At 41.4% G+C, this 12,126-nt stretch overlaps 1 protein-coding gene across 1 annotated transcript in view; it reads right to left on the bottom strand.

The window, feature by feature from the left end:
• CCDC175 (coiled-coil domain containing 175) overlaps nucleotides 1–12,126 on the bottom strand; it is a 53,717-nt gene that overhangs the window by 5,457 nt on the left and 36,134 nt on the right. The window contains exons 11-15 of the mRNA XM_023763226.1: nucleotides 9,279–9,350; nucleotides 7,800–7,935; nucleotides 7,155–7,286; nucleotides 2,967–3,105; nucleotides 2,318–2,397 (exon numbers count right to left, since the gene is read on the bottom strand). Of these exons, the coding sequence (XP_023618994.1) occupies nucleotides 2,318–2,397; nucleotides 2,967–3,105; nucleotides 7,155–7,286; nucleotides 7,800–7,935; nucleotides 9,279–9,350 (559 nt within the window). The remainder of the gene's footprint in view (nucleotides 1–2,317; nucleotides 2,398–2,966; nucleotides 3,106–7,154; nucleotides 7,287–7,799; nucleotides 7,936–9,278; nucleotides 9,351–12,126) is intronic.

Below are 12,126 nucleotides of genomic sequence, written 5' to 3'. Positions count from 1 at the left end.
CGGGCCCTAAGTTAAGTTGTTGAGACAACTTCACAAAATAGCATATATGTTGATATATGAACAATTGTCCAGCAAAAGTAGGGAAGAGGAGAGTGAAGTTTGTTGAGGATTTTTCGGGAGGATTTAATATTTCTTGAAGGAAAAGAATATTACTTTATAGATTTTTAAGAAACTTTCTGTTTTCTCGACAATCTCTACAGTTATTATACTGTTATAAATCACAATCTTTATTCATTGCATAATCATCACTAGCAGCATCTTTTTTTTTTTTTTGTATAAGGAGAGCCACTGAGAACTTTCCCTTTTTTAAAAAGTATATTTTATTGATTTTTTACAGAGAGGAAAGGAGAGAAATAGAGAGAGTTAGAAACATCGATGAGAGAGAAACATCGATCCACTGCCTCCTGCACATCTCCTACTGGGGATGTGCCCGCAGCCCAGGTACATGCCCTTGACCGGAATCGAACCCGGGACCCTTCAGTCCGCAGGCCGACGCTCTATCCACTGAGCCAAACCGGTTTTGGCCACTAGCAGCATCTTATTAAGAACATAAAATTGTATATATTGTATACTTACAATTTTCCCCTTCATATCTCTCTATGCCAATAACATGTTAAAAGTTATTTTTTAGCCAAAACCAGTTGGGGTCAGCGGAAAGGACCTGCGGATTGAAGGGTCCCAGTCCCAGAGCGTTCCAGTCTAGGACATGTACCTTGGTTGCGGGCACATCCCCAGTAGATGTGCAGGAGGCAGCTGATCGATGTTTCTCTCTCATCAATGTTTCTAACTCTCTATCTCTTTCCCTTCCTCTCTGTAAAAAATCAATAAAATATATTTAAAAAGTTACTTTTTATATCAGTGCATCTCAAAGAGTAGAATGTTTCCATTTCTAATCAAGCAACTCCACATACATGTTTATCATTAACTACTGATTATAAATTTTAAAAAGGTAATAAACACCTCTTTACCTGTTCCCTTTTCATCCACTCCCTCCCTACCCTGCAACCTCTGACCACTTATCCTTGTCTTCATAGGAACTTACCAAAGTAACAGATCTGAAAAGAACCTTAGAAAGCATAAGCCAATCTCCACCTTATAAATAAGGAAATCAAGGCCACCCAATGATGTTCCCATGGTTACATGTTAGAGTCCCTGTCTCTCTCTTTATATATACACTAGAGGCCTGGTACACAAAATTCGTGCATGGCGGCGGGGGGAGGAAGGTCCCTCGGCCCGACCTGCACCCTCTCCAATACGGGCATCCCTCTCGCAATCTGGGACTGCTGGCTCCTAACTGCTCACCTGCCTGCCTGATCGCCTCTAATCACCTCTGTCTGCCAGCCTGGTCGCCCCTTAACTGCTCTTCCCTGCAAGCCTGGTTGCCCCCTAACTGCTCTTCCCTGCTGGCCTGATTGCCCCTAACTGCCTCTGCTTCGCCCCCCGCCACCGTGGCTTCGTCTGGAAGGTGGTCCGGAAGATGTCCAATCTAATTAGCATATTACCGTTTTATTAGTATAGATACTAGTGACCCAGTGCATGAATTCGTGCACCAGTGGGGTCCCTCGGCCTGGCCTGTAGGATTGGGCCAGAACTGGCTCTCTGACATCCCCAAAAGGGTCCCAGATTGAGAGAGGGTGCAGGCTAGGCTGAGGGACCCCACTGATGCATGATCAGGGCCGGGAAGGGACGTGAGAGGTTGACCAGTCGGGGAGGGACTGTAGGGAGGCTCCAGCACCTGCCTTGCCCATCTTGCTCAGTCCTGTTTGGCTGGACCCCAGCATCAAGCTAACCTACCAGTTGGAGCATCTGACCCTGGTCAGTGCATGTCACAGCAACTGGCCGGCGGGCTGACTGTCTGCTCCCTGGTGGTCAGTGCATGTCATAGCAAGCAGTTGAGGAGCCTTAGCATATCATTAGCATATTACACTTTAATTGGTTGAACAGCCAACTGGATGACCAGACACTTAGCATATTAGGCTTTTATTATATAGGATACAGACATGCATATACACACAGATATATATATATATATATATATATATATATATATATATATATAGATAGATATATGAACAACTGTCCAGCAAAAGTGGGGAAGAGGATATACAAATACACATACATACATATATATGTATGTGTATATGTATGTTGTTACTAAAATTTCAAAACATTAATATTAAAAGGGTAAGTTTAATCAATGTGGATTTCCTGAAAACTCCAAAGGTGCCAGGTAAGTATTACTGTGAGTATACACCAACATTTTTTTTATATCAACATTTTAATAGAAGAAAGAAGAATGGATGCATGGACTCTTTACCAAAATGTTCATTTGTCTTGTAAACTCTCTTGTCATTTGAGAAATCTGATCATTCAGTACATTCTGTTCCTTTTTTTGGTCTATAAAAGAGATACAGAGAAAAAATAACTACCCACAATGTTCTTTGGCTTAAAAAACATTCATCAAAATAAGAAATGAACCTGGTTTTAAAAGTCAAATACTATGGCTTATAACAAAAACTAGCAGTCAGGTGATCCCCAACACTGCCCCCACCCCTTTGTCCAACTCCTAAGGCTAAAATCATAGCTGGAAATGATACAATTTCCAAATTTATGTTAAGAAACAGGAAAAAAATCTCCACGTGGTAGTAAAGAAGTTGATTCTACCTTTACCAAATACAGGGAGAAACCACATAATATAGTTGCTACTAATTCTTAATTTTAAACAATCTTTAACAAAGAAAAGGAAAAATTTGACAACAGCAACAGTAGGATTTTGTGTTATAAAGGAGAGGAAATTTGTAGATAAGAAAAAAACAGAACACCCAAACCCTAGAGAATAGAGTTAAAGGTGATGAGGAAAGGTAGAGGGAATTCAACCTTGCTTTGGTGGGTGAACCCCTCGTTAGAAGTCAATGGTGAAATCCTTACCTGGGCTTAAGGTCAATTACTTAGTGCCTCATACAAACCTGTGAGAATACGACCCAGCTCTTGAAACATGTTGTTTTTGCTCTTATATTCTTCTTCTGTCTCATGAAGTGTGGGAAGATATGTGACTAGTTCATCTTCCTTTTCTTTGGTACTTTCCATTTTCTTAACAAATTTTTCCTTTAAGAAAGTAAAGCTGATTGTGAGGCATGATTTCAGAGAACTGACATAACAGTCGAGAGTAGTTATAAATTATTTGAGGGATAGAGTTCTCTCTTGGTCTTCACCTGTCCTAAGGTGCATAGCAAGGTATCTGGCACATCCTAGATATTTTAAAAAATATTTGCTGGCTGACTCACTTATAAACTAAGATGACGAGAGTCAATGGCTTTCCGAAGATCCTCTCAGTTCTATAGCTCTATTGCTACAATTCTGCTGTTACCATGTGTGTACTCCCAAATCATTTGAGGAACTTCTCTTGGTTGACCATATTTTATGGGTAAAAAAAAAAAAACCAAAACAAGCAAACAGGCAGCAAGACAGATTATACACAAGTTCTAAGAAATGTGCATGTAAGAAAGAAATGGGAGGGGGTAGCAATAATTGGATATACTTCTACAGCAAGCATGTCAAACTCGCAGCCCATGGGCCCCATGTGGCCCACAATGAATATTTTTGCAGCCCAGCCACTATAACGGCATGTAAGAAACATTTTAATTTAAATTTTGTGACTTAATTTTTACAATATCCTGTTACACATTGTTAATAACGAACTACAATGTTCGCTAATGACTGATTACTATAATCGTGTTGCATTCATTTCCCTTACACGCCTTACATGCAGGCACACCATTTCCCTCCACTAATACTAGCAGCAAATATTTTAGCAGCCGATTGCCACGTTATTAGTCTTGTATTGACTTGTTTGGTGTGCGCAACAGGAAATATTTCGCTTTCAGAGAACACGAAAAATAGATTTGCATTACGCTTATTAATTTGTGCAGTTATCCAGAGTCTGGTAAGTTAATGTTCAAGAAAATATTAATTTTCATTAAAATGTTCTATTATTTTATGTTAACAATTACTCATTTATTTCAGCCCTTTGTATTCAGCATGTCTCTATCGACATAAACCTACATTTCTATGAAAATTGAAGCTTTTGTGTTTCTACGGCCCACAGGAACTTAACCCTTGTTTATTTGGCCCGTGTTAGCCTGTGAGTTTGACATGCTTGTTCTACCGCAAATGGGCACAAAGTGTCCAAAGCAAAGCACGAATTTGCCTGCTTACTATTCAATCTCAGGTTTTGTTTCATTTCAAATGGAGTAATTATTTTTTGTAGAAAATCAGGATAAGTTTAAAATGGTGACGAAGGCAGAGGCGGCCAGCTGACATTCACTATCCGTTCTCCTGTCCTTGAACCTCAGGACGCCGGAGTTCAGCAGAGCATATGGCTGCCAGCTACAGGGGTTTCTCTGTTTCCCTTACAGGTGGGTGTGACCAGCGAGTATGTGAGCAGAAGTGGTTCGTGCCACTTCTGGGCCTCGCCCCTGCAGCAAGAAGGGGTATGTGCCCCCTTGGCCCCTTCCCCCCTCCCCTGGCTGGAGAGGATGAGAATGAAAGCCGCCACCTGGACCCGCAGGTGTTAGCCATACGCTGAGCAGGTGGACCTGCCCCTCCCGCCCGGGATTGCTCACCTTTAGCCTCTACCGAGAAAGAGAAAGAACCGTCTCTCCTGCTGCAATGACCAGACCAGTGGGTCTTCTCAACTCGATACGCAGGCTCTTAAGGTTTCAATAGAACGTACTTGACCCAGTTTACTCTGAAATACTTCCATTTTTATTTTTAGCCAAGTTGTATCTGCATGTAACTTGAAGAAATCCCTGAGTGCCAGCAGGGCAGCAATAGACATGCTTCCCCAGCAGGAGGCGCCCTAAAACACAGCTGACCAGAGGCCAGTGCCCTTCTACCCCACCAAAGAAATAAACTCAGATGAGGGGAAAGAGACCGGCACGGGTGGGTACTAGAGCGCCAGGTTCAGAGAGGACCAGCATCTCTTGGGCAAACCTTCTAGGTCCCCGCAAGGGACACGCCCACTTAAATGAGGCACCAACCCCAGGAGAGCCCGATGTCACGATTTCCCACCAATTAAGGCTCCCAGTCAAGATGCAGCACACCCACCAGGGGGCTTTTCTACACTAGCTGTGCTACCTGACCCTACAGCTGCCAGTGCCCCTTTATCAGGCTACCAGGGCAGGAAGCCAACACGTTCAGCCACGGGCCACTTCCCAATAGAGAGAGGCTTGCTAACCCTGCAGGATACACCTTGCATATATTCGCTGTGTTTTGGCATCTCTTTGATACAAGCAGCTTGCTTACACCCTAATTAACACACCAGCCTATGTCCCCTTCTAAATTGCCATTAAAATCCTTATAAATAAATATAGGAACACACACACACACACACACACACACACACACACACAACACACACACACCACCATGATTTTAAAATGTCACAGTGAAGCAGTGTGAAAAAACTCAATTGTGTGTTATCTGTACTATGTTCTCTACAGAACAGAATAGCAGGGCGGGGGTGGGGGGGTGGGGAGATAAGGAGGTGTGTGGATGCATTAATTCATTCCTATGGTCCCCATTTCTGCTCCAGCCACCTGACCCTTTCTGTTCCTCAGGTAGGACAGCCCTGCCTCAGACCTTCATGCTCAGCGTGCCCTCTGCCCGGCACCGCCTCCTACAGCCTTCTCCACCGCAAGCTCCCTCACGCCTGCAGGGCGGGCCCTCTCTGACTACCCTATTCAAAACAGCGCACACTCCAGCCCATGTCCCTGCTTTCTTTTTCTCTATAGCATTCATCACCATCGAATCTACTATATGTTCTATTTTTTTATTTTGTTTCTTTTCAAATTCCCCCCACTGGGCGTTTGAAAGGCCAAGCTCTGTTGTTTTTTGTTTTCTGTTGGCATCTAGAACAGCTGTGGGCAAACTACGGCCCGTTTGAAATGAATAAAACCAAAAAAAAAAAAAAAGACCGTACCCTTTTATGTAATGATGTTTACTTTGAATTTATATTAGTTCACACAAACACTCCATCCATGCTTTTGTTCCGGCCCTCCGGTCCAGTTTAAGAACCCATTGTGGCCCTCGAGTCAAAAAGTTTGCCCACCCCTGATCTAGAAGAATACCTCGCATCCAGATGTGGTACAACCAACAGAGAAGTGCTCCCACCCACCGCTCCCCACCGTCCCCTCTGGTTCTGTGTCATTCTGTGCCGCGCTCTCTGCCATCTGCTCCCTGCCTTGTGCCGCTTGCCATGTCACCTCTCCCTACGCCTGGCCAGCCCTCTGACATCTCTGCCCCAGTGCCTGTGCTCCCGAATTGCTGACTTTCCTGCACAGCCCCGCGAAGTTACATTTTTTTTTAATTCAGGAAAGAACGTTTGATCCCAGTTTTCATCTGTGGCAGCGTCACTTTTCTGAGTGCTCTTCATTTGCAGGGACGCCTTTTGTTTGTTCTCACAGCATTTTTTGTGTGGAAGGTGTGCCTGCTTCTTGCCTGTCACTCATATTAGAAGTGGCTCTTCTTGGATTAGTTCTCTGCAGAGGCTTCTGGATGAGGTGGCGGGGAATAAGTACCTGAGGTGGGTGGGGGGGCCGGGGGGGAAATAGGCTTGGACCAGGGTCAGATCTAAACTTTGAAATGTAAGGGCTCCCTACTCCATCGCTACAGCAAGGGACCGCTGCCTTCAAACACAAACTGTTTGGTGTTGCCGGGCCTCTTTCCCCCTTCAAACCAAATCAGGTCAGGAAGGCTCCTACCACCATCTCTTCTCTCCTCAACTTCTCTACCAATGCCGGGCTCCGAGAAACACACCCTGGCCTTTCACGGTCACGCCGCCACCTTGAGAAGGCGTAGTTTGTGTTGTTTCTGAGTGCCCTGGGTACATCTGGTCCCCTTTTATCCACCTCCACCAGCATCCACACCCTGGTCTATCCCAGGTCAGCTCTGGGCAGTTCCCAAGTCAGTACAACAATATTTCTGGCTGCTCTATTTCCTTTTTAGGAAAAGAAGAAAGATTCAGAATGAAATGTAGTTTTCTTCACACTAAAAGATTTGTCTTATATTTAACTAATTAGAGGAGCATGGAACATCTACCCCTTTCCTGGCACACAGCCCTCTATAATTATTCTTAGATGTAAAATAAAATTTACCTCATACTTGCTCAATTCTTGAATTAACTTTTTTTCACTGACGACAAATTCCGTCTCGGTTCGTTTTAAATCTAATGCAATTTTTTTAATCTGTACCAAATTTTCAGTGATCTCTTTTTCTGTAACACTGGTCTAATGAGGGGGAAAGAAAGATTTGTCATTTGTCTAGTAGCAGTCATCCTTGGATTTTTTCCAACAACCAGGTAAATGAATATCTTTTTGCATGAGACTTGGCTCTGATTTCAGGTCATTATTTCTCAGTAACCACTTCAGAGATGAATTTCTTCGACAAATAGTATTTATAAATGACACGAGGAAATGGAGAATGGGGTCAGTGAATGATGGAGGGTGGGCAGAGGGTAAATATGGAAGTTAAATAAATGATGTTTGATCTCTTTATTTTTAGAAACAAATTCCTAAAAAACAATCAAGTGTCTGATCACAGGAGAAAATTGCCACTTCGTTTGCTAAATTCCTATAGCTAATACACAGCAAATGGATATATTTCTTAGGAAGATTACATAGTTCACCCTAAGCTTGAAGTCAGCTGAAAGGAAAAATATCTTTGAGTTAAACTTAATATTGAAGGACAATTACTGATATGCAATATAGGAAACGAATACTAAGTCTGTTGCGTTTCCTTACCTCTTCTATTAACTCATTGCGTCTATCTTCTGCGATCTTGATTTGATCCATAATAGCGTCTAATTCTTCTTTCATCTTGAGTAGCCAACGTCCATGTCTTTTCGTCAAACAAGCTATTTTCCACTGAGTCAGAACACTAGAGATTAGAACAAAAAGATTGGGACAATTTTATGTCATCATTAAATTGACATAACAGTCTACTGAAAAGATGAAGGGATGCAAAACAAAACAAATTCTCCGATCACACAAAACTGTTTGTACTATTGGCGATGCAGGCTCCACATTAGCTAAAAAAAAATAAGACAAAACGTTGACTGCCTCAATGCCGGATCTGCACTTTGCTTCAAAGTAAGACGCTCTTTCCTGACCGGTTTGGCTCAGTGGATAGAGCGTGGGCCTGCGAACTGAAGGGTCCCAGGTTCGATTCCGGTCAAGGGCATGTACCTTGGTTACGGGCACATACCCAGTAGGGAGTGTGCAGGAGGCAGCTGAATCGATGTTTCTCTCTCATCGATGTTTCTAACTCTCTATCCCTCTCCTTCTCTCTTCCTCTCTGTAAAAAAAAAAAATCAATAATAAAAAAAGTAAGATGCTCAGTGGGCCCATCCAATAGGACAGCGGACAAACCACACTTGGCAGCTTGCCTCCTTTAGGCGAGGAGAGAAATGGGAAAGGTGTGGGGGCAGTGGAAGAAAAGAGAGGCCCAGGCAGAAGAGTCATGGAAGTACCTAAATGACCCAAAGTGCTAATGAGGGATTTCAAGCTTCTAGGTTCTCAAATTTCTCTCCACTACAACATAGAAAAGCTAAATAATTGGGAGCCAGAATGTGCCATTCGAGTCTTACATACATCATATTATTACCAATGACCACAACAATAAAAATATAGAGTTATGTTTTCCCAAGCGCTTCTTTGATGCCAGGTGCTGATCCAAATACTTTACACGGATCATGACATTTACCATGACGGGGCGGCACTACCACCATTCCCCCCTTTACAGGGATGGGAGCAGAGAGATAATGAAATAACAGCTGTGATCCCAGAGTGAGTTAGAGGTAGAGCCATCAGGGTCACCCCTCTGCAGAGCCTGTACTCCCACCGCGTCTCTGTCCCTGCACATCCCCTGCTGTCCCCACGAGGCCTGGATGTGCAAAAGGCATTACACAAATCTTGGCAATTTTACTTTTACTATTTTGTGACTTTACTCGATTGAAATGGAAAACTTTGGTTCTGGTCAGAGCCAAAAAATGTGCACGCACAGGTGCGCGCGCACGCGCACACACACACACACACACACACACACACATTTATATACACACTTATGTACATACATGTAGATCCAGAACTCACACAATTTAGCTTAAGAAAATCAGTTTCTTGGATTCTAGCAACCAACAAGTACTCTGATTTCTTCCCTACTTTGGGGCACTGTTCATTCAGATACTAAATAACATACACAAAGGAACTGGTTTTCTTTACCATCTCTGAATTTCTCTTTCCAGGTTTCCACTCAGGATTTCTATGTGCTTCTGATAGACTTCCTGTGTTGCTCTAAAAACATGAAAAAGATACTGGATTTGGCATTTATTTATAGGAGCTGTTAGAATATATAAAAATTTATGTATAAATCTTACGTGCAATAAGGTTATTGCTTAATTGGGACACAAAACAAACCTTGTGAAACCACTGAAGAATTTAGTCGCAGAATGACAGAAAGATAACTGAGGTTCTGTGCAAGCACACACTGAGTTTGCAAGTATCGAGCTGGATCTCCAAGGAGAGGGAACAGACTCTGGGGATGCAGCTGGAGAAAGATTATTGGAGGTTCCTGTTTGACAGGAGGAGACACATGGGTTGCCGGAACGGAGGAGCGATCCCACCAAGGAAAGGACCTCGCTGTTTGTAAAGACACTGGGGAACAGAACAGCACGTCGGGACCCCTGTGACGAAGGCAGACTCGCTGCCCACAGATGAAGGGAAACAGCACCGTGAAGTAGGAGGAGTCAGAGTCAACAAACCGGTGAGGATCTCTGAATTCTAGATTAGTTACGATTTGCTCCAATGTTTAATTCAGAACGTCAATAGAAATGCTTGAACTAGGGGTAAATAGTATTCAGGATGGAAGATTTTTCTGGTGAATCTGAAATGGATAAAAATGTGAGGGCTCTAACATAGACATCAGAAGCCTTTATTATTTTCATTCCCTTTATTCCCTAAGTGCTTCATCATGCACAGTGATGAGTTAAAGGCCGCATAAGTAAAATGAGACTTTATACCTTTTTAAAAGATAGAAATATTGACAAATGCAACTTAGAATAGGAAATACTGTTAAATAAACTAAAAACACACTGTGCTCGTTTTTTTTTTCCCCTTCTCTATTTGAAATCAATTTCTTACCAAAATAAACATAATATCCTTCCCTGGAACTGCAGGGTTCTTTATAATTTGCCCCAACATTATTGATTTTATTTATTTACATTTTAAATTTAATTCCCACAGCGGTTGACTAGTTTAAAATAAAGCAACAGTAATAGAAAAAAATCCTTAATGGATGCCAGTATTTGGCTCTGAGCTTCCTGGTGATCAGAGTAATGATGACACAATAATTCACTGTAAATTTGCATTATTAACAAGGAACGTAAAACCTCAATCAACCCAGTTCTATTCTCCTGCTCTCTATAGTGAAGGGTTTATAGTTTCTTTTCTGAGGCTCACATGATGAAAAATAGATGTTTAAAAATATGATTTAACAATATAGGGACATGCAACCAGAAAGCTACACTTCCTGCCCGCTCCACCTTTCTGTTGATATATGTCAAATTTTCATCACCACCCATCTTAGTTTTCTGTAAGTTAGTCTCTTCAGTATCCTATATTCAAGTTATTTATCTCTCTATGAGTGGCGATATTATTCCCCCATTTGATAAGCAAAGAGAAAAAATCTGATTTGCTTTTAAAGGCCTACAGTTTTAAATCTTTATATAACAAAGAAGAACTCCTTTACTTTCCTTCACCCTTCTTTGATTGTTTCTTAATAATTCACGCTATTCTTCAGTTATATACCATTTATTAGTTATTGCCTGTTGTTAGTCTTGATCATGTGCCCAACGACAGTATAAGTTGCTTTATGCCCAGTATTAGTGAGTGTAAAATGATAGAATATTTACATAGGGCATTTCATAATTATAAAAATAAAAAATACATAACCCTCTTTGACCCAGGAATTCAACTTTTAGGATTTATTATAAAGAACTAGTCATGCTGAAAAAAGAGATAGAAGAAGACATAAACAAGTGGAAGAATATACCGTGCTCATGGATTGGTAGAATCAACATCAATAAAATGCCCATACTACCCAAAGCAATCTATAGAGTCAATGCAATCCCCATTAAAATACCAACAGCATACTTCAAAGACCTTGAACAAAATCTCCAAAAATTCATCTGGAATAAAAAAAAGACCCCGAATAGCTGCAGCAATCTTGAGAAAAAAGAACAAAGTTGGAGGGATCACAAATAACAGATATCAAGCTATATTACAACACCACTGTTCTCAAAACTGCCTGGTACTGGCAGACATATAGACCAATAGAACAGAACAGATAACCCAGATATAGACCCAAGCCACTATACTGAATTAATATTTGACAAAGGAGGCAAGAGCATACAATGGATTCAAGACAGTCTCTTCAGTAAATGGTGTTGGGAAAATTGGATGGATACATGCAAAAAAAAAAAAATGAAACTAGAACACCAACTTACACTATACACAAAAATAAACTCAAAATGGATAAAGGACTTAAATGTAAGGTGGGAAACCATAAAAATCTTAGAAGAATCCATAGATAGCAAAATAGCAGACATTTGTCATAGCAATATCTTTACCGATACAACTCCTAGAGCAATGGAGAAAATAAACAAATGGAACTACATCAAAATAAAAAGCTTCTGCATAGCAAAAGAAACCATCAACAAAACAACAAGAAAGCCCACTGCATGGGAGAACATATTGCCAATGTTATCTCCGATAAGGGTTTAATCTCCAAAATTTATAGGGAACTCATACAACTTAACAAAAGGAAGATAAACAATCCAATCAAAAAATTGGCAAAGGATGTAAATAGACACTTTTTTTATTTAAAAAAAACGACATACAGAAGGCCAAGAGACATATAAAAACATGCTCAAAGTCACTAATCATCCAAGAGATGCAAATCAAAACAACAATGAGGTACCATCTCACACCTGTCAGAATGGCTATCATCAACAAATCAACAAACGACAAGTGATGGTGCGGATATGGAGAAAAAGGAACCCTCCTTCATTGC

The sequence above is a fragment of the Myotis lucifugus genome, unplaced genomic scaffold, assembly GCF_000147115.1.
Source record: "Myotis lucifugus unplaced genomic scaffold, Myoluc2.0 scaffold_278, whole genome shotgun sequence".
Taxonomy (NCBI): Eukaryota; Metazoa; Chordata; class Mammalia; order Chiroptera; family Vespertilionidae; genus Myotis; species Myotis lucifugus.
The sequence above is the reverse complement of the archived record's forward strand: the minus strand, read 5'-3'. Positions and strand labels throughout refer to the sequence as shown.